Genomic DNA, 20,017 nt, shown 5'->3' with positions numbered 1-20,017 from the left:
GATGTATTTTGACTATGGAGCACCAGTGGAGACATTCTGTAAACACCACTGCACTCTGGCTTAGCAAGGGATGTGGGCCAATGGATCTATGTAAATTATGGATCTACTGGCTACAACTTTGCCCATCATGTCCCTACCTCCAGTGGAAATGTGTAGCGAGAACGGCCTTTGAGGATGGCCACAGAATTTGGTCTTAAGAAAGTAGCATTTCAACGTCACAGGTCTGCTCTAAAAATATCATTAGAGATTTCAGTGCATTTTTTTCTGGGAGGATCTTTAGGTGCTCAGATGGGTTATAATTATTTTCTTTTTTGTCTATATTTATAAGCACTCACAGAGAGACAGAAACCATTAGCAATATGATAAAATAGCATCTGTTAAATATTTTTAAAGGTAATGACTGCTGCAGTTTTCATAAGGTTCCATAAGCAATACTAAGCAATAGAACAGGCAATGCTAAGACCAGAATGGAAACAGCCTTTTATTCTAAATTTCATATGTACAGGGAAAGCTGTTTTACACAGTTTTGTAAACTCTGCGTAAAAGAGCCATTGTCATCCAATGTCACTGTGCTTACATTAGTAACAATTTTTAAACACTGGAGTACATTATTAACAACAAAAACCATTAACAAACAGGCATAAAGACAGATACATGTGCTGAAATTTCACATATATTCTAAAAACTGGTTGATGCAAAAATAAAATGTGCCAGTAAAAAAAAAAAAAGGCATATTTTAAATCACACATTATAAGATTTTTCTCTTTTCTTTCTTTCTTTTTTTAAGCATGATATGTTGAGACTTAATCTCAAGCCTTTTCACATGAGGATTTGCAGGCACTTTAGCAACCCAGCTATATTTTTTACCATACATGAAGTTCAGACCAACAAACATAAAAACAGCTGCTGCAAAAGAAATTCTCATATCCCATATGCACATTAAAATATCACTGCTAGAGCAATCTTATTTCAGTTATTTTTGGATACTAACATGTTTTCAGGATGACGTGTAACAGATTTTCTCCATTTATCTCTTATTCATACATTTTAGAGTTTCTTTTTAACGTGGTAGCACAATGCAAAGGTACAGTATGTAGAATCACAAGGTGATCATCCATAAAGCTTTACAAATTATAGAAAGAAGAGTTTGGGGATGGGGTTGTTTGTTTTCTTAAGTTCTTTTGGTTTTTTAGCTTTCTGATCCAAAAAGAAGGTCTGATTTCATTTTGTCTTGCTCTTAGCCCTCCTCCAAACCCTGCCACAATAAAGACAAATGAATTATAATCATATATAGGATGATTGTGGGGTAATTCTTCCCTAATTCTTTTCTTGGGTACAATTTTCATGACCTCCTACATTTTTAAGGAACACAAATCACAATCCAGCCTTACGTTTTTCCACAATTCCTCATATTTCATGAAAGAACAAATATATCTGTCGTAGTCTGGACTGAGATTTTATTTATAAATACAATACCCTCTCTTTAGTTATTTCACTGGTAAAGTACTACATGTTAAGATATAAGACATTGTAAAAGGATTCCCAGGATAACTGAAAGCCGTAATATTGTTTTGCATATGAATGAGGATAAAGACTTTTTATATGAGCTCAGAGAAAGAGAATGTGCGCATGTGCGGAGAAAAGCAGTTTTTTAGCATACAGACAATTAAATATTGATCAACAAAGACTGTAAATGACTCCACCATAAAACATCTTAGAACTTTGATCTTCAGTGGACTTAAGCCCTATCCACTCAAGAGTGATGTGTAACCCGGCCCCCACCCCAAGAGAAATAATAAAGATGTGTCAATGCCTTCTTCAATTTCAAATGCTTTAATTTATGCCACAATGCTGTATGTTGATGCAATAACTCACTGCAAAGTAGAACACATTAAAGTAAACCCTAATAATAAGCCATTGACAACTACTGGCCTGGGCCAGGACGTTTGGTAACCAACACGCTGCTTACCTATAGTATGATTGTCAAATGGTGGAAAATCCTTCCATGAATATAACACTTGGGACAGAATGGCAAAGACATAAGGCCTATCAATTCTTTGCCCATATTGCTAAAGGCACTGAAACAGACAACAGATATATTCCATAGTACCATCAGTTTAAACAGTTTTTGAAATACAAGTCTTTATATGAAAATGTTCCTTATTGCATATGTTGATCATCTTTTTCTTCAACTCAAGAATAAAATGGCCTTCCCTTTTCTGGAGTTTGTAATCTGTTCAGCCTGGCTACCTGAGATGGTGAAGGTGGTACATCTTGCCTGAAAGGACCTTTTGGAGGGACATAATTAGGGTCTTGAATTTTCTTATATGAGTCATAGTTGTTAGGCCCTTCAGAAGATGTCTTTTTTTTCAGTTGTTGCTCTTTCCGCCTCTGTTCTTGACGGAGCAGTTCTTGTGTTTCCAGCATTACCCTGGCATTGAAGCCATGTCCTCCCATGTAGCCATTTCTTGATCCTTGGTAGCTGGAATACCTGGGGTTTTCCTTTGCAGTCTGGAACCCTTCACCAGGAGAGTAGCTCTGTTCCCAGGAATCTTGAGATACAGAACTTGCATTTTTTCTGCTTTGCCTGAAAATAAGAATGGAAAAATGTTTTTAAAGAAATCTGAAGAACCCTCTTAATGTTTAAACAATAATCATTAGAGGAATGGGGATTCAAGAGTCAAGTCAACTTTTTCATAAAGTACATTTTCCCCCCAGATGGGACTCTCAGCTGATGTCAGCCTTGCAGCTAGTAGACGTCTTGATAAGTGTTCTTCTCTTTCCCCAAAAATAGCCATTTTGTCTCTTTTGCATTTTTGATATATTTCCAAAGCACTGCAGTAGGGGAATGGAATTTGGCAGCCAGTACAACAATCATAATTAGAATCTTTAAAATGTTATAATTTAACTGTAAACCAACAAAACAGTCTAAAAAACATCGCCACAATGCCAGAGAAACCAGATAACAGCAAGCACGGGTAATGAATGGTAAGTCAGTTATGAAAAAAATCTAGACTCCTATTTGATTAAAAAGGCAACAGTTGGTTGATCCTTTTAAATACCTGCTTTAAAGCTGTACAAGTCTGCTGACAAAAACTCTTCACTGATGCACAGTACCAATGCGTTTTTTCCCCTCAGAATCCAGAGTTAGGGAGTTTTGTATTATCAGAACTGTTTCCCAGCATGCTATATCGTTCATGAAAGGAATGGCAGGGATAACCTATTTTGCTCATTTTCTGACTCCACAGGGTAGATAAATAAATCAAATGCATATAGGAATTACAAATTCTTATTGCTTTTTTGCAATAAATCACCACGTTATTTCAAGGAAACATTATTGTTTTGAAATATCTTTAATTTACTATCAAGCCACTAGATGCTTTTATGAATTTAAAATAAGATTGGATATGATAAAGTAAAACAATTTTGTGCTGGAATAAGAGAGATACCCACTTTGAGATTAAAATTAGTGTAAGAGAATCAAGCAGTAAAACAAAATATATTGCTGCATTAATCAATAAGAAAGTCATTTAACTACTGTATATATAGCTCAGTTTTTCACGTCAGCACATAGAATAAAAACAAGGCTCAGTTTTGGCTTAGTGAATTGAATATACAGCTGCAAGTCAGGAGACAAGGGTAGTCTTCCCACCACAGACTTACGTGGCAAGTCACTTAACCTCTCTGTGCCTCTCTTTCCACATGTGTAACTTGGAGACGACTATGTTTACCCCCATTTGTAATGTACTTTGGGATCACTGGATGAAAACTTTTACTATTTCATATAAATGTAATATATTATTATTATTGTTGATGTTCACATACCCTTCTTTACAAAACAAGGTCTCTGGGCCACGGCTCTATTGTTTACTTGCACACACACAAACTGAATGACCTTTAGGGTACAAAACTTTCAAAGTTTCTGAAATATGGCAAGATAACATTTCAATATGAAAGATTAGCTTGGAATTAAACATTACTTAGAACAGTTTCAAATGGGAAATGGTAGTGACTAATTGAATAGACTTCATTTAATTACTGTTTTCTGGTATTAGTTCAAAATTAGTTGGACCATTGTGTTGTATTTTTGGGAAGGTTTAAGAAATATGATTGAAGAGATTTTTATTTGCCTAAAGTACTTAACATTTTAACTTAAAAGGTAAAAAAATTAGGCTGCTTGAAGTTACGCAAGATGGAAAGTAACCAGAATAAAAGAATAAAACCAGTGCATCGGTGTTAATCATAAAACTGTAATTCTATCAATGAATTTGGGATCCAAATGATATTAGTGATAGTGAGATTTCTTCCTAGGTTAGTCAAAAATCTCTGATGACTGAAAAACTGATATCCCATTTTATTGTTTTATTACTGGTAACTTTTTGAACCTCTGAATTTCAGCAGCACCATTTTCTAACAATTCTCTTTACCTTGAGCTGAGAATAAACACTTGTGGTTGTAACCATCTGAAGGAGGATATGAACCCTGAAATTAAACACTCATCAATTGCACATTAATAAGCATTCTTATTCATTTACTTGTAATTTTTCACACTAATCAATAGATTCAGTACATTTCTCTCTTTTATTCTCTTACACATGAACTTCTCTGTTTCCTATGGTTATTTTCCAAATTTGTGGTCAATGAAATTTCTCTTTAAAAATATGAATTTCTGCAGTTGGAACTTTGCGTTATAGGCATTCTCCAGCTTTTGGAGACTACTGTAACGGGCTACAACAGCAAAACCCAAAACACAGGTTCAAAATGCAGGATTCACATTTTCCTAGGTGATCTATGCCTTAACAGAGCTAATGAGCCTGAAATGGACTCCAGTTTGTTCAAACAAGCTTAATATTATTATTTACATAGGGTTTGGTGTTTTTACCTCCATGTCATCTAACCCCTGAACCTGTCTGAGCCTTATTTATATCACAGCAGTCCGCTGGTGGAGCGGCACCCTTTGAGAATTACAAAGTCTGAAAAATCCTAGTATAACAAGGCTAGATAGAGAGCCTTCCTGTGCCATCTCTTCATACTCACACTGTCATGATCCCCTAATTAAGCCACTCTGTGCCAAAGTTAGTTTGGGGTATTACACGCAATCAGAACCCTTTTATATTTATTTACCTTTTTAAATACCTCATCCTCTGAAAGACATACTAAAATGCCTAAAACATACCACAGATCCTCAGAGTTAAGAACATAAGTTACGAACTGACCAGTCAACCCACACCTCAAGTACACAATCATCATCAGCAGAGATAAACAAACAAACAAATATAGTACAGTATTGTGTTAAACTTAAACTCCTAAAAATAAAGGGAAAGCAGGATTTTTCTTCTGCATAGTAAAGTTTCAAAGCTGTATTAAGTGAATGTTAAGTTGTAAAATTTTGAAAGAACTATAATGTTTTGTTCAGTTATGAACATTTCAGAGTTACGAACAACCTCCATTCCTGAGGTTTTCGTAACCTCTGAGGTTGTACTGTACTTCTCCTTAGAAAAACTAATGTGAGGTTTGAGATGTAATCCGCTCTACAGATAGCAAGAGGTATAGGGGGAAAAACAAGAATATAGCTGCCATTTGAAAAGTTTCGTAAAAAAACCCAAAACACCATAACTTTTAATCTCCTTTTTTCATTTTCTTCCAAACTTCCCAGAAAAATTCTACTCTAAGATGAGCTGTGGCATGTGAAAACTCAAGAGATATGGTTTGGGGTTCAAAATCAGGGACTTAATTGTTAAGCTAACTTCACCTTTAACTATGAAACGTCTATGGCTGCTGCATACTAAAACAGTGAAATGGCCTCTTTTGCAAGGCTTCAGCAATTCCTGGTGTTGAGATGTATATATAACCACAAAATCTATATACGGAGACCAAAGCAAGGGCAACATAATAATATGTAAGGCACACCCAAATCAAGGAAGTTTTCAAGCTTAAAGTACCCCTAGCGAAAGGCAGCTCAATTCTACCTCAGTTCTTGTCACAGATTTCCCCAATTAATGTCTGAGAAGTCTAAAAACTATTTACATTCACCATACAGTGTTCAAGTGTAGCCATTCTTATGTAACCTACACTAAAGCTGGGTAAAATTCTGACCATTCATTTTACTTCGTATTTGGCTTTTTAAAAAATTAACTCTAAGCAGTTCCTTGGCCTGTGAACTTTTTAAAAGTACAGATTTGTTTAGACTAAAGGATATTAATTGTCAGCATTCCTATTTTAATGATCCAGTAAGTTTGAAGAAACCCGTATGCCAGAAACTTGGATGTGGCTCAATTTTGCATAGTGTTTCATGGTTGTCTCCATGTTCTTTTGTTTGATTTCTTGTTTTTTTAAATATACATCTATGTACCAACATCACAAGACTGATTTTTGTTTGATAAGAAATTAAGCAACACAAAAAACATGACATATAAAAAGGGTGCAAACACCCCTCAATTTGCTTCTCTTCTCTGATCTATTTTATACTCAAGAGATTATTTTCTAGAGATGGAAAGTGATACTAGATAGTGTCCCACAAGGATCCATGCTTTAAAGTGCTGATTCTATAAGGTGCTGAGTGCCCTCAGCTCCCACTGTAGTCAACTTTGAAGTAATCCTAAGAAATAAACAGCCACTATATGCTACCACTTATGGAATCTGATGTCTCTTCCTCATTGCAAGTATTACTTAGGGTTGCCAGGTGTCTGGTTTTCGACCAGAACACCTGGCCAAAAACGCTCCGCTCAGCGGCTAAAAGTCCAGTGGGTGGTGCAGCGGGACTAAACCAGGCTCCCTGCCTCCCCGGGCTCCGCATGGCTCCCAGAAGTGGCTGGCATGTCGGGCTCCTAGGTGCAGGAGTGGCCACGGGGGCTCTGAGTGCTGACTCTGCAGCTCCCATTGGCTGGGAACCACAGCCAATGGGAGCTGCAGGGGCGGCGCTTGCGGGCCATGGGCAGCACACAAATCCCCCTGGCCTCCCTACTGTTTAGGAGCCGGACTTGCCAACCACTTCCAGGAGCCGCTTGAGGTAAGCGCAGCCCAGCTGGATCTTGCACCCCAAACTCCCTCCTGCACCCCAAACCCCTGCCTCAGGTCGGAACCCCTCCTGCACTCCAAGCTCCTGCTCCAGCCCTGAGCCCCCTCCTGCACCCCAAACCCCTCATCTCTGGCCCCACCGCAGAGCCCACACCCCCTGCTGGTGCCTGCACCTCCTCCTGCATCCCACCCTCCTGGCCCAGCCCTGAGCCTACTTCCACACTCCAAACCCCTCAACCTCAGCCTGGAGCCCCCTCCCACACCCTGAACCCTTCATTTGTGGCCTCATCCCAGAGCCCCCAGCCAGAGCCCTCATCCCCTCCCACACCCCAACCCTCTGCCCCAGCCTGGTGAAAGTGAGTGAGGGTGGGGAGAGCGAACAAAGGAGGGAGGGGGGATGGAGTGAGCAGGGGCGAGGCCTTGGAGAAGGAGCAGGGGTGGGGCAAGGGGGTTTGGTTTTGTGCAATTAGAAAGTTGGCAATCCTTGCATTGCTCCTTATACTTCTGTTAAATGAAGTGCATGCACTAAGCACAGCATTTTCCTTCCACAAATGAAATTAGCTCCAGGCTCACATATACCAAATAGTTTTAAACAGTTACTATACCTGGGTAATGAACTATACTGGCGCTGAGCTTGCTGGAAACTTTCTCTTTCTTCTTGTCGTTGTCGCTGCATCTGAACTTCTACAGATACAGAGTGTCTGCCACTCTGTGAGTATGTCTTGGAGTTTGGCTAGAATATGAAAAGTTAAAAACAGTAATTAAGCAAAGCACAAAAATATCTACATAGGAGCCATTAATTAAATTACTGTTATATAACCACACACACACTTTAAAATATTCAAATTCAAATGTTCAAATTCGTCTTTCCATAACTGCATTAAATTCTGACCTTTAACATCTGTTATAGGCTATATTTTAATCTAACCTTCTATTTTTGAAACGTTATCTGATAAATACTAAGGATCAAACTGTGATTCGCTCTTATATGAAGGAATACCTAACTCCATGTGAAATCAGTGGATCAGATCCTGAGCTGGTATAAATCAATATCATGTCTATGACGCTATCGCTATTTATACCAGCTGAGGATCTGACCCCACGACAGTAAGGATATCACAGTCCGGCCTTAACATTTGCACACCATTAATTAGTTCAAATGAGAGCAAACCCTGCTTCTTACTATGTAATGCAGTAATGTGCATATGTAGGGCTGGAGTCTCCAGTCAGCTACAAACAGAGCAAAGTGAACACACATTGTTTGAAGGGTCCCTGTGCACAGGGGGAATCGTGTCTGCTGTGAAGTACGTTACAGTCGCCTCTTGCGCCTGCTCCACTACTTGCTGCCTCCCCTACTGAGATGCATTGTCCTGCACAAGGGTGGGGGGATTGTGTCAGGGATGGGGAGGGCAGATAAGGGAAAGGGAGGGAAGGGCAGGAATCGTGGCAGTGTGAGATTCTGTCACATCTAACTGTCCGCTTGCCTGCTGCAGCTTTAAATTGCTCTGGTGCCAGGCAAAACAGAATCAGGGAGTCACAGTCACAAATCCCCTTCCACTGTGCCTGAACAGAGAGAATTCAGCCTGTAGTCTTTTGAGTGCCTTCAACTGGTAGTTCTAATAACAGTAATACCAAGTATAGGAAGTTCCCTGTTGGACTACTCTAATCCACAATCCTTAACTGGAAGTTGGTGGTGTCTGCAAGTAGAGACTGTAAAATAAAGAATGATGGATTATTTATTTAAAGACAGATTTTCAGAGGCACTGAGCAGATGCTAAGCACCTCTGAAATGCTGATTTTTAAGGGACATCTACACAGGGATAAAAGCTCCGTAGCACAGCCGCCACTGGCCTGGGTCAGCTGACTTGGGCTTGCAGGATCCCAGATCTCAGGCTCCAGTTTAAGCCTGAACATCTACACAGCAATTTTTCAGTCCCAGAGCCTAAATCATTTGACCTGGGCCAGTCATGGTTTTTTTATGCCAGTGTAGCTATACCCTTGGTCTTTATTAGCATAACTGGAAGTCTCTGTCTTCCTTATGAAATAAGTACATACACTGAACTTATGTACAATGTACCATTCAAAATACCACTTCTCTCTGCTTGGATATGGACCATTCATCAAGTGGATAGAATCCTTCCACAGAAAATGCTAGCAAGTCTTGTGGAGAGACTAGGGCAATCTATACCTCATGGCAAGGATTTCAAATACAATTACAGTGGGGATGTAATTATGGCATTGAAATTATTGAGCATTAAAATGAGTTGAGGTGAAAATGGGCTATTGTTTTGATAGTACAGAGCATTACAAGACTCCAATATGAACATGTTTCAGATTTCATGGTTTCAAGCTCTTCCATATGTTGCCAATAGAGCAAACAACATTGTGTGTATGCGATAGGTGAAAACTAGTTATTAAAAAAAAACAATTTTTTTAGCGTCTCTAAAAAATTATTACTGTATTGGCGCATGAGTTATGTTCAGCCACTTTTTGCCTTTTCCTCTATCTCTTTTGCTCACAGTAAACAGCTCTTTTGTTTTCTGCCATTATAATTTTTGCAGCAGACATACACAGTAGTGGCTGACACATCTGAAAGATAAAAGGTTTTTCAAAAGCTCCTCACATTTTGAAGGCAAATGTTAAAACAGAGAGTTGTAATTCCTGACTTAAGCTGCTCCTTTGTTTTAATATATATTCAGGTACTTGAAAGTAGCCAGTAAAACATAAAATGTGAGACAGGACTACAGTTGTTAGAACCTCCGTTTTGAACAACGATATGCATCAGATGGAACATCAGCAGCAGCTCAAAATCTGACATAAAATTTAGAGAGCAACTGTTTTACTTGTTAGTAGAAGATTATAGTGTACGAGAATCAGTTTGAAAGCATAAAACGGAAAATGACTGGTACAGGGAAGCATATGAAAGAGAGTCCATGATACAATAATGGTGCCTACTTTAGGGATAGATTTACTCTCGGAAAGCCTCAATACGAACATTTATAACAAAAAAACCCCTTAAAAGAAATGTGTGATGATAAGGCAATAAACTCGCAGTATCATAAACAAGAAACTCACTGAGATAAACAAACTCTACCGAATATACATATATAATAATTCACACAGACAAATTTCCTTACAACAGTTGACAGACATAAATGAAGAGAAGAGCATTTCACTTCTTCTACAGTGCAATGTTGCCAATTTTCCTGACTTTAGTGTCAATCTTGTGATATTCTGCATTTTACTTAATGCCCCATATTATGGAGGCAAATGATTATATGAGAATTTCAACTTTCATTTAATAAAAAAGAGTAAGAGTCTAGCCATTCTGGTTACAGGATGATTAAAGAGAAAAGCTTGAAATTGCAATGCAGTAGCATCATAAACATTCAATAACCAGAAGGCAAATAACCTTTTCCCCACATATTTATTATTCATGTTTTTTTTTTTAAATTGTGATTTTAAGCCAATCTCATGATTTCTGGGGACCCGATTCATTATTTTTGAATGCATGGGGTTGGCAAAACTGTTTGGTGTATACAGTTACGCATGTGTGCGCGCACACACACACACACACGCATTAATATAAACAAAGTAACCATGGAAACATTACTAAAATTATAGATGCTTTAAAAATGTTCATAGGTTATGGTACCAACTGTCAAAAGTGGGTGTTTAAAGTTAGGCTCTTAAATCTGCATTAGACACCTTAATACCAGTTTAAGACTCTAAAATGTGTCTCTGTATGGGTGAAGATATGTGGGCTATTAAAGCATCAGGCCCATGAACAGTTTCTGAGTGGTCTATGCATGGATTTGTAGTCACCCAAGTTTGAAAATTAAACTCTATGGTCAACATTTTCAAGCTGAGGTGTCTTAAGGAAGGCACCTAAATCAACTTACCTGACTTTAGAAGTGACAAGCACCTGCAACTCCTATTAAAGTCATTTGGAGTCAATTTTGCTCAACACATCTGAGAAGCAGACCAGTTATTTATTTGCCTAATGGTACGTCTACACGGTAATTAAAGTCTCGCAGTTGGCCAGGCTCCAGGGCTCAGGCAGTGTAGATGCTTGGCCTGGGCTCTAGGATCCTGCAAGGTGGGAGGGTCCCACAGCTTGGGTTGCAGCCCAAGCCCAAATGTCTACACTGCCCCTTACCTCGAGCCCCGTGAGCCCAAGTTCATTGGCACGAGCCAGCTGTGGGTGTCTAATTGAAATGTAGACATACCCTCAGTGATTGCCTTTAGATCTGTCCATTTGTAAACGTTGATTATAGAATGGATCAGGTCTGAATTTAGGCATCCGAAGTATGAAAAGAAATGGTTAATGAAAGCCTTATATATCATTGATGTGATGTCACACCAAAGATCTACCAAATTTGCTCATCTTTTACTTAACTTGATAAGAGAACTTAAAATCTACACGTAAAGTCTTCTCTTTGTAAATGATTAATTGAGAAAAACATATTTAAAAATGTTGCCACAATACTAAAATTTAGTTTACAGATAAAATGTATCTTCTAAAGGAAATTTGTATGCTAGGATTTGTCAGTTTAATTTCATCCCCCAAAACATAACACATATGCACATAATTTATGTTACTACAAAAATATACACCAAGAATAAAGGCAAACCTCCATGGTGAAAAATTTTAATGTCTTGCAACACAAACCATGCATTTGGAACACGGCACAAAAACATATTAACACCTGTACAAACAGGGTACCACAAAGAAAAGTATAAATATAATAATTCTTTGAAGCCATCAAACAAACCTGGCAACAGCTCTTAGTACAAATTGCAAAGAACTCTGTCCTTGTTTGTGATGAGATGTATGACAAGCATTGACCTTTTAAACCAAAAAGCGGTCAAGGCTGCAACAACAACCAAGGCTGAATTATACAAATAAATGTATGTTCAAGTCTTCAACAATACATTTAAGTGATGATAATAGCTATCCTACTCAGCTTCGTTAAACTGAATACAGGATACTCATCTTGTAAAATGAAAACTCAACATGAAGGTGTGACGTGTATGAAATTAAACAGCTCTATTCTTAAATAGACACTACTTTAATACCTGGCTTGGGAAAGTTACACATTTCTATAACTTCACTTACAGTATTAAAATAGTAAAACTAAGATATTTTTCATGGAATGCGTAGACATCATTAATCTCTCTGGGCCATATTGTATCCTTCACTACCAGCAATAGCGGGAGGGAGGTTCTAGTGAACCCCAGCCTGGGGAGAGTGTAGAAGGCAGGCATACTGCCCCTGAGCAGCATTCTCCCCCTTTATTGCAGAAGTCTGTCCATGGAGTTCAGGATACTATCCATGGAACTATCCCATCACCAAACCCGTGGGTCTTTTGGTAAGTTAATGCAGACTTATTCAGTTTCCCTCTCTGCAGGTTGGAATCCACCCCTTTAAGGCAGCATTAAATACCATGATTGTGTGGTTCCTGTAGAAGATGCACTATCACAGAACTAGAGAGGGAAAGTTTGTGTATGTGCATGCATATGAGAGAGAGAGAGAGAGAGAGAGAAAAAATATGAGGGGAATCCTCGACCCAAGGCCTCTGAAGATTTTGGGGAATCCACTAGCTTAGGAGATGGAACTCACAGTACCACCTACTGTCCAGGGTGAAAGAATTCAGAGAAACTTTGAGTTAAAACTTGCAGAATTCCCTTGCACCTATATAAAAACTAATAGAGCCAATAGTTCTTTATTATTTTCTCAATTAAAAAAGTCACCATTAATTATTTGAATAAATTTGCTTAACTTTTCTAGAACAGGCTTCATAGTTTAACCCAAAAGTTGCAGCAAGTCCATGGCCAGTTTGTAGACTTAAGGCACTAAAAACTTTTGACGTACCTATGTTCAGTAGAATTAGAAATAGATAAGATTGCATGACCTTGCCTGCTTTATGTAAAGATGTGCTTGACACAGATGAAATGTAAACCATTAACTGTGGGTATCAAAATGTACAATTATATAAAACATTCTATGGACCTAGAGATGTCCTTGAGGAGTATTTTTACCTCCATCTTTTTGTTTACATTGCTACGGGAAACAGAAGATATAGCAATATTCCCTGTAAGTAATTGCCAGCAGGGGTTTTATTCAAACACCATGTAATAAGAAAATTCCATCTCTTTGTATACCTTCTCTATGGAGTACATACAGAAAACTGAAAAGCATTAGAGTGGTGTGGGATTAAGATTCCGATTTTATGTATCACCGCAGATGGAAAAATAATAGTCACTATGGCAGAAACCAACCACCATACTTTCAGAAATTTGAAATTCTATCCTTTCTATTTGTATGAATTCCATTCTATAAGCTATAAATATATTGAAATACAAAATGCAATAATTGCATTTTTTAAATCTGCCACCTTCATTTCATGTGGGGTAAATTAGAATTGCATAATTTAGCATAATTTGAACTAGAAATAAATACTTTTCAAATATAAGATTTTTAAGATGGAACCTAAATCTTTACAAGGAAGATATGATATTGTATTAATTCCTTAATGGTTGACAAAGAGAATTACATACAGAATGAAGGGAAGGAGTCTGCGGGCAGGACCACCTACATGGCTATGGTTCTACCTCTGGATTTTGGGGAAAGAAAAAACATTGTTTGGCTTTTAATGTATATAGTTGTTAGTTCTTTTACATTTTGATCAGGGCTCTTACATCTTGGGATAAAAATTCTTACACAAGATCTTATATCATAGGCCAATTTTAAGATCAGTTTTAAAACTCTGAATATTTAAATTCTCATTCTCCTTTAAGTGATTAACCTGTTTCTGCATAATTTACAGCGACCTGTCCTTCCTGCTTATCTTCCAAGTTTTTGCTTCAACATTGGCTGTCGTGTTTTCCCAGTCAGAAATAGTGTTAAGGTGCAGTTGCAACTGCAGATACTCCTAAAAACCAGACCTTTCTTGTTTTGCATTGTTGGGTAAATTGTTCCAATTATTCTAGGTCTTATCTTTTAGGAATGAGCTATTAGGTCCCTATGATTTCGTATAAGATGTAAGAATTGCTTGTAGGGATAAGAGGATAGCAAAAAGTGACAGAAAGGATAAGGTTTCCATTGTGTCTGCTTTAGAAACAGGGAAAAGGCCTGTGTTGGAATAAAGCAACAGAGAAGAGAGTATAGTCCCTGATTTTGTAGTGAGAACTTCCAAAGACCTGTTATACCAATCTATACTTCATTAGGTTGTTAAATGTTTTTCAGCATTTACCTTATGGGAACTATGCAATGATTTGTCTGTTGCAAAATTCAGTGTACAATTAAAATCCCATACCCAGAACAGTGGTGATATATTTAGTTTTGACCAAATTAACTGCTGCTTTAAAAAATAAAGGATCTTTATTTGGTGCATAAATATTTAGGACTAAATTCTGTCTAACTGCAATGTCTCATGATACCAATATTCTGCAGACTGAATAATCCAATTAGATTATGAGTGACTGGAAGGGAAGGTTTTTGTGAATGGAAAATGCAATGCTCTTTTTTTAGCATCAGTTTTTGTGTGAAAAGGAGTTTTTAATGCTTTTTGGGTGGTAGGTGTGTTTCTTGGAGCAGGGCTGGGAAGCAGTGCACTGTTTTCAATTGATTCAATATCCTTTTTTCTTTTAATTGGGTGGTTCAATCCCCTGACATTTAAGGTTATAATACTTAGTTGCTGTGTTTTTGTTATTGAAGGTGGGGATCAGTTAATTAAGATATGACTAGACAAAAATACATTAAATACAAGATATAGAAGAAATTATAGCCCAAATCCCACAACCCCAGCATTGGTTCAAAGAAAGATGAGTCTCAGCAGACCTAATACTCACAACATGGAAAAGAACAAAAAACAAAACAAAACCCAGTCACACGACGCTGGCACTGAACTGAAATATCAGTACAAAATGACTCCAGCTTTTGAGGGAAAATATAACCTAGCACCACAAAATATCTTAAATTTTAACTGATATAGAATGATGCCACACCAGACTCAGAATGTAGACTGGTTCCTCTGCATGTCCACTGCTATTTATTTACAAATATAAATTACACCTTTATTACACCAAATATTGGCTTGATTTTTTGCCAACAGGGTAACAATGGCTTGTTCATATCCCTGTGTTACTTTTCCACTTTAGCTGTGTAGTGTCACGTATATGTTGTGTACCTAATGCAATTGTGAATCTGCTGGTAATTCTCTCTCTCTCTCTCATTCTCTCTCTCAAACACAAATAAATGGTTAGGGACAGGAAAAAAAAAAAGCAGGCCATTAGAAATTTTACTGTTTTAAATCCCTTCAACAAAACTATGAGCTGACAGAAAAATTACTTTGGACTTTAGTGGACTCTGGATGTAAAAAAAAAAAGAAAAAAGAAAAAAGAAAGCTTAATCATTGTTAATGAAGTGAGAATGGTTGAAAAAAATCAATACATCATTCAAATGACCTTGAGCAAATTTTTATAATTGCACCTTGCTATTTTAATATATGTCCTCATCTCATCTTTCACACACTAGCATTTTCAGTATTTTAAAAAACATTTTAATGTGAATTTAGTGTTCATGAAAGGGGCTGGACTGGGGCCTTAGAGAGTCAAGTCCTTTGTTATAAACATAACAGGTACTGGTTGGGCACTTCCCAGCTATAGAGCAGTAAATATGACCCGATGGGAACTTTCAATGAAAGGGATAGTTCAGACTCCATGCCCAGGCAGTCACTAGACTCTTTGCCACCCGGGGGGGGAGGGGGGGGAGCAAGTGGGGCAATTTGCCCCCACCAGAGTTTTTCGGGGCCCCTGGAGCGGGGTCCTTCACTCGCTCCGGGGGCCCCGGAAAACTCTAGCGGGGCCCGGGCCTCCGGAGCTTCTTCTGCTCCGGGTCTTCAGCGGCAATTCGGCGGCGGGGGGTCCCTCCGCTCCGGGATCCGCTGCCGAAGTGCCCCGAAGACCTGCGGCGGGGGGGGTCCTTCCGCTCTGGGACCCGCCACCGAAGACCCCAGGCCCCCGGAATCCTCTGGGCGGCCCTGTTTTGCCAAGGGTATACTTCTGTGCCAATTTGATGCAGCTTTTTGTAATAGGGACACTTTCCCACTAACCTCTGGCTGAGATTAAACTCATTTGACATAGGTAACTGAATTGTAGTATCTTTGGTTACTATCAACCCAGGGTAGATTGGAATAGATGTCAGAGGGCTTGATGCCTTTGTCTACACTTAATGGAGGATCGATGCTGCGGCGATCACTCTCCCATCAACTCCTGTTCTCCACCTGATCGAGAAGAGTAAGGGGAGTCGATGGGAGAGCGTCTCCCATTGACGTCGCATAGTGTGGACCCCGCAGTAAGTAGATCTAAGCTACGTTGATTTGAGTTATGCTATTCGCATAACTCAAATTGCGTAGCTTAGATCGACTTTTTCCTTTAGTGTAGACAAGGCCTGTCATACTAGCCATCAAGCCCTTTGAATATCCTAATAGCCACAGGAGTTTTATCAGTACACATTGCACACACTCCAAAACACATTTTCATTTACTATTTTAAAGTAACCAGCAGTCCCATATCATATCATCACTTTGCTCCCTATCCTCCAGTCTCCCATCATCATGTTAATGAAAAATGCAAACTACTTATCACTTTATAGTGCACATGACTCTGCAGATGATAAGATTGGTTTTTTCCTCTTTCTATCCAAATCAGGGCAAAGTTTATTTCAATCATATGACTAAGGCTCTTTTCTGGATTTAAAACCTTTTGTCCATGGAAGCCCCATTTGTGTCACAAACCAGCTCCCTCAGGCAAAAACATTTTTTTTTAACAATAGCCCTTGCACAGGTGCACTTTTCACTACTATAGTTTATAGCTAACAGCTTACAGACAAGACAACTGAAAAGGAGTTTGACAAATGCATCTAAGTCTCCTCCTCTATATGTATAGTAAACTACTTGCACATTTTTGAAGTCATTGGTATTTAATAACACATCTGGATGCATTTTGAGAGGGTGCCCTTACAAACTCCATAATCTTAGACTAATATGTTGAAGATATACACACTGCTTAAGAGAGGAGTTTATGGTTCCTGACACTAAAATGATTGTAAACTACAGAAATGGATGAGATCACTGTTTTATCCTTTCCAAGCACTGTGATCTCAGAAGTACATGAAACGAAAAAATAATTCCAAGTTACTCTGGACCAATTTTTTTAAAAGTACAGATATAATAAAAATCATGCAGCTAGTTACAGCTTTAACAACAGAGCAGCTCCGACAAAAGTAACAATAAGCTTCAGAATTAAAATTAATACATTAAGCAGAATTACAGTCACTTTGAGCTCATTTGCATGATCAGTAGAATGGGGAGTAAATGGAGAGATCCCAATTGTTTGAAAGAGGAAAAAAGGAAAGGTCAATGTTCTGACCCACAATTTAGGAAATTATTCCATTCCTAAGGTAATCAGCCTGTCATCCAAATAATTCCCTACTCACTCATTACTGGAAACTATAATACAAGCCAAGTTGTCTGTCTAAAGTTGCTATGGCATTTAGATATACAACAATTTGGCCCATGACCTTCAGTAGTTAAGTTCCCAAGTCTTCAAGAGTGCAAGTTTTTCTCATAAAACACTTTTCCCAAGAACTCTGCTCGATCTCTCATTCTGAGACTAAGAAACAGTGGATATTCATTATGGACAAATACTCCCCATTTCCAACCTTCTATCTCCCCAAAATCTTACAGTACAACAGAAATGGGGTATCAGATTATCTTCACCACTTCATATTAAAAACATCTGGTAATAAAAAAAAATAAAAAGTGCATTTTATTTATTCTCTTTTTCCAACGTGGGAAAGAAAAGCCTATACAGTATTCTCAGCAGTTTTAGGTCATTTAAGGACACATTTACCTTTGTTCCTTTCCATGCTGCATGTTAAAATTTCAAATGGATGCATTAAAGAAGGATGAGGGCACAAAGGTTAAACTGTGTGTAAACATGTCAGTTCTATATTCACCATCACAGACAAATAGAGATGATGTGCACATCTATGATTTTACCTATGTTATCCCAAATAACTATCATACTCAGGGAAATTTATCTCTGGGTATTTCCACATCAGCCTAGTGTACATTATAATACTACTAAATAGGTTTGGCAGTATTCAATTTTCATTTTTTTACAATTTCAACAAATAATATTGATGTTTATTTTTATCTACTTAAATATAGATAATTGAGCAAAAATATGGATTTTAAGCATTTTTTCTATTCTCTCTCTTTTCTTCTATTTTCTATTCCTCCCCTCCCTCCCCATTTTTATCTATTTAAATGTTCCCAGTTGCAGGAAATTATGGGAGGGGGCAGTCAGACCATAATTATTTAATGACAGCAGATGTTAAGATTCAAAAAGTTAAAGTTTTATATCCATTAAAACACAAACTGTAAAGAGCAAATGTCAAAATATACAAAGTAAACAGCCTTAGAAATCAAACTCTAATAAGTTCTCAAGGAACACTTTTCTTACTTTGCCTATCTGTAAATTTCTATCATCATCAATGGAATTTTTTTTATCAATGTGTGTGTGTATGGTGAAATTGATGTTTACCAACATTTACCTTCTAATATTCTAATCTTTCCAAGCCTAACAACAAGAATACAACCCAATGTACAAGATTTTTTCAATTGTGACGTATTCTATTGGCTTCAAGATACAGTTGTTCTTTCCTGGAATAGGTTGGCAGCAAGCTCATATTCTTTATTGTGACATTTTTAACAAAAAATAAACTAGATAAAAATATTTGCCACAGATATTTAAAGAATCCTAATTTAAGAACCATATCTGATTCAAAAACAAATTGACTGATTCAATTATGGTAAACAAGGAAAGCATGTAGATTTACATAATTGTATCCCTTTGCTACATCAGCATGAACAATATTTAAAAGATCAATTGGGATATGTACCTCTTCTTTTTAGTGGGAAAATACATGTAATTTTTTTCTTAAGAAAAAAATTAATCTCAACCCGTGATAATGCCTCACAAGGACCTCAATATTTTTAGGCATTAATTTGATATATACACAGTCTTTCCGTACAGTCCAGCTTGTATTTCATGAATATATCCATATTGCGATGGAATCTCTCTAGTTTGAGAAGTGAAAAATTACCTATTTATAGAAAATGTCCAGACAACTCCCACTCCTTTAGGTACCAACTGAACTATAAATTAGTCCACAGTGATAATAGACTGAGCTATGTTTTGTCACAGAGCAAATGATACCATTTACACAATGGACAGATGGCTGAGTATGATATAAAATGAAATTAGCAACAATGGACCACAGATGGAGATAAGAGAAAGGTCAGGAGTTAAAAGGTCAGAGGAGCTTGGATCTACATTGCTTTGTTGCATGCAGGATTAAGGACCACAGCTGAAATGGCTGTACTTAATGTACACTTGGGGAGGGGAGGCATTGTCCAGTATATGGAGCATCTAAACACTCACCCATGGTTGTTCAAAACTATAGGTACGTCTGCGGTCTTCCACATCTTCATCTTGCTTTGCTTGCTGAAATTCTTGCCTCAGACGCTGTATCCGGTCATGATTGCTAGGAGTTGATCGGATGCTAAAAGAAAGAGGAGGTAAAGGATGAACAAACTTTAGAACCATAATCTGTGAAATTTGGTTATTAGGAAAATCGCAGCTTCTTGTGAAGTGACAGTACTTTAGAAGTAATGAAAGAATTTTAAAACAAGTTGCAGGCATTAAATAAAATGTTCTTCAGTTTGCTCTTATTATTAATACTGTTTGCAGCTTTAAAACAAATTTCAAACGGAATGAGAATAGTGAGGCTATTTTAAAATGCAATTTCTAAACTCATCAAAGCAAATTGGCACTTCTACAGTTAATGTTACCATAGGGATTATAAAGTACAAAGAATATATTCATTAGCATCAGACAAACTTTTAGATTAAAAATTAGGAACATATAG

At 37.7% G+C, this 20,017-nt stretch overlaps 1 protein-coding gene across 32 annotated transcripts in view; it reads right to left on the bottom strand.

Annotated features, from left to right (window-relative positions):
* Window positions 1-468: 468 nt before the first annotated feature.
* Window positions 469-20,017, bottom strand: part of PARD3 (par-3 family cell polarity regulator) — a 664,552-nt gene continuing 645,003 nt past the window's right edge. For all 32 annotated transcript variants that reach the window (XM_065586777.1, XM_065586791.1, XM_065586785.1 and 29 more), the window contains 3 exons: window positions 19,531-19,651; window positions 7,623-7,750; window positions 469-2,587 (listed from right to left, as the gene is read on the bottom strand). In XM_065586777.1, the coding sequence (XP_065442849.1) occupies window positions 2,194-2,587; window positions 7,623-7,750; window positions 19,531-19,651 (643 nt within the window). In that variant the 3' untranslated portion in view covers window positions 469-2,193. The remainder of the gene's footprint in view (window positions 2,588-7,622; window positions 7,751-19,530; window positions 19,652-20,017) is intronic.

This window comes from Chrysemys picta, chromosome 2 (genome assembly GCF_011386835.1).
Source record: "Chrysemys picta bellii isolate R12L10 chromosome 2, ASM1138683v2, whole genome shotgun sequence".
NCBI classification, from domain to species: Eukaryota; Metazoa; Chordata; order Testudines; family Emydidae; genus Chrysemys; species Chrysemys picta.
The sequence above is the reverse complement of the archived record's forward strand: the minus strand, read 5'-3'. Positions and strand labels throughout refer to the sequence as shown.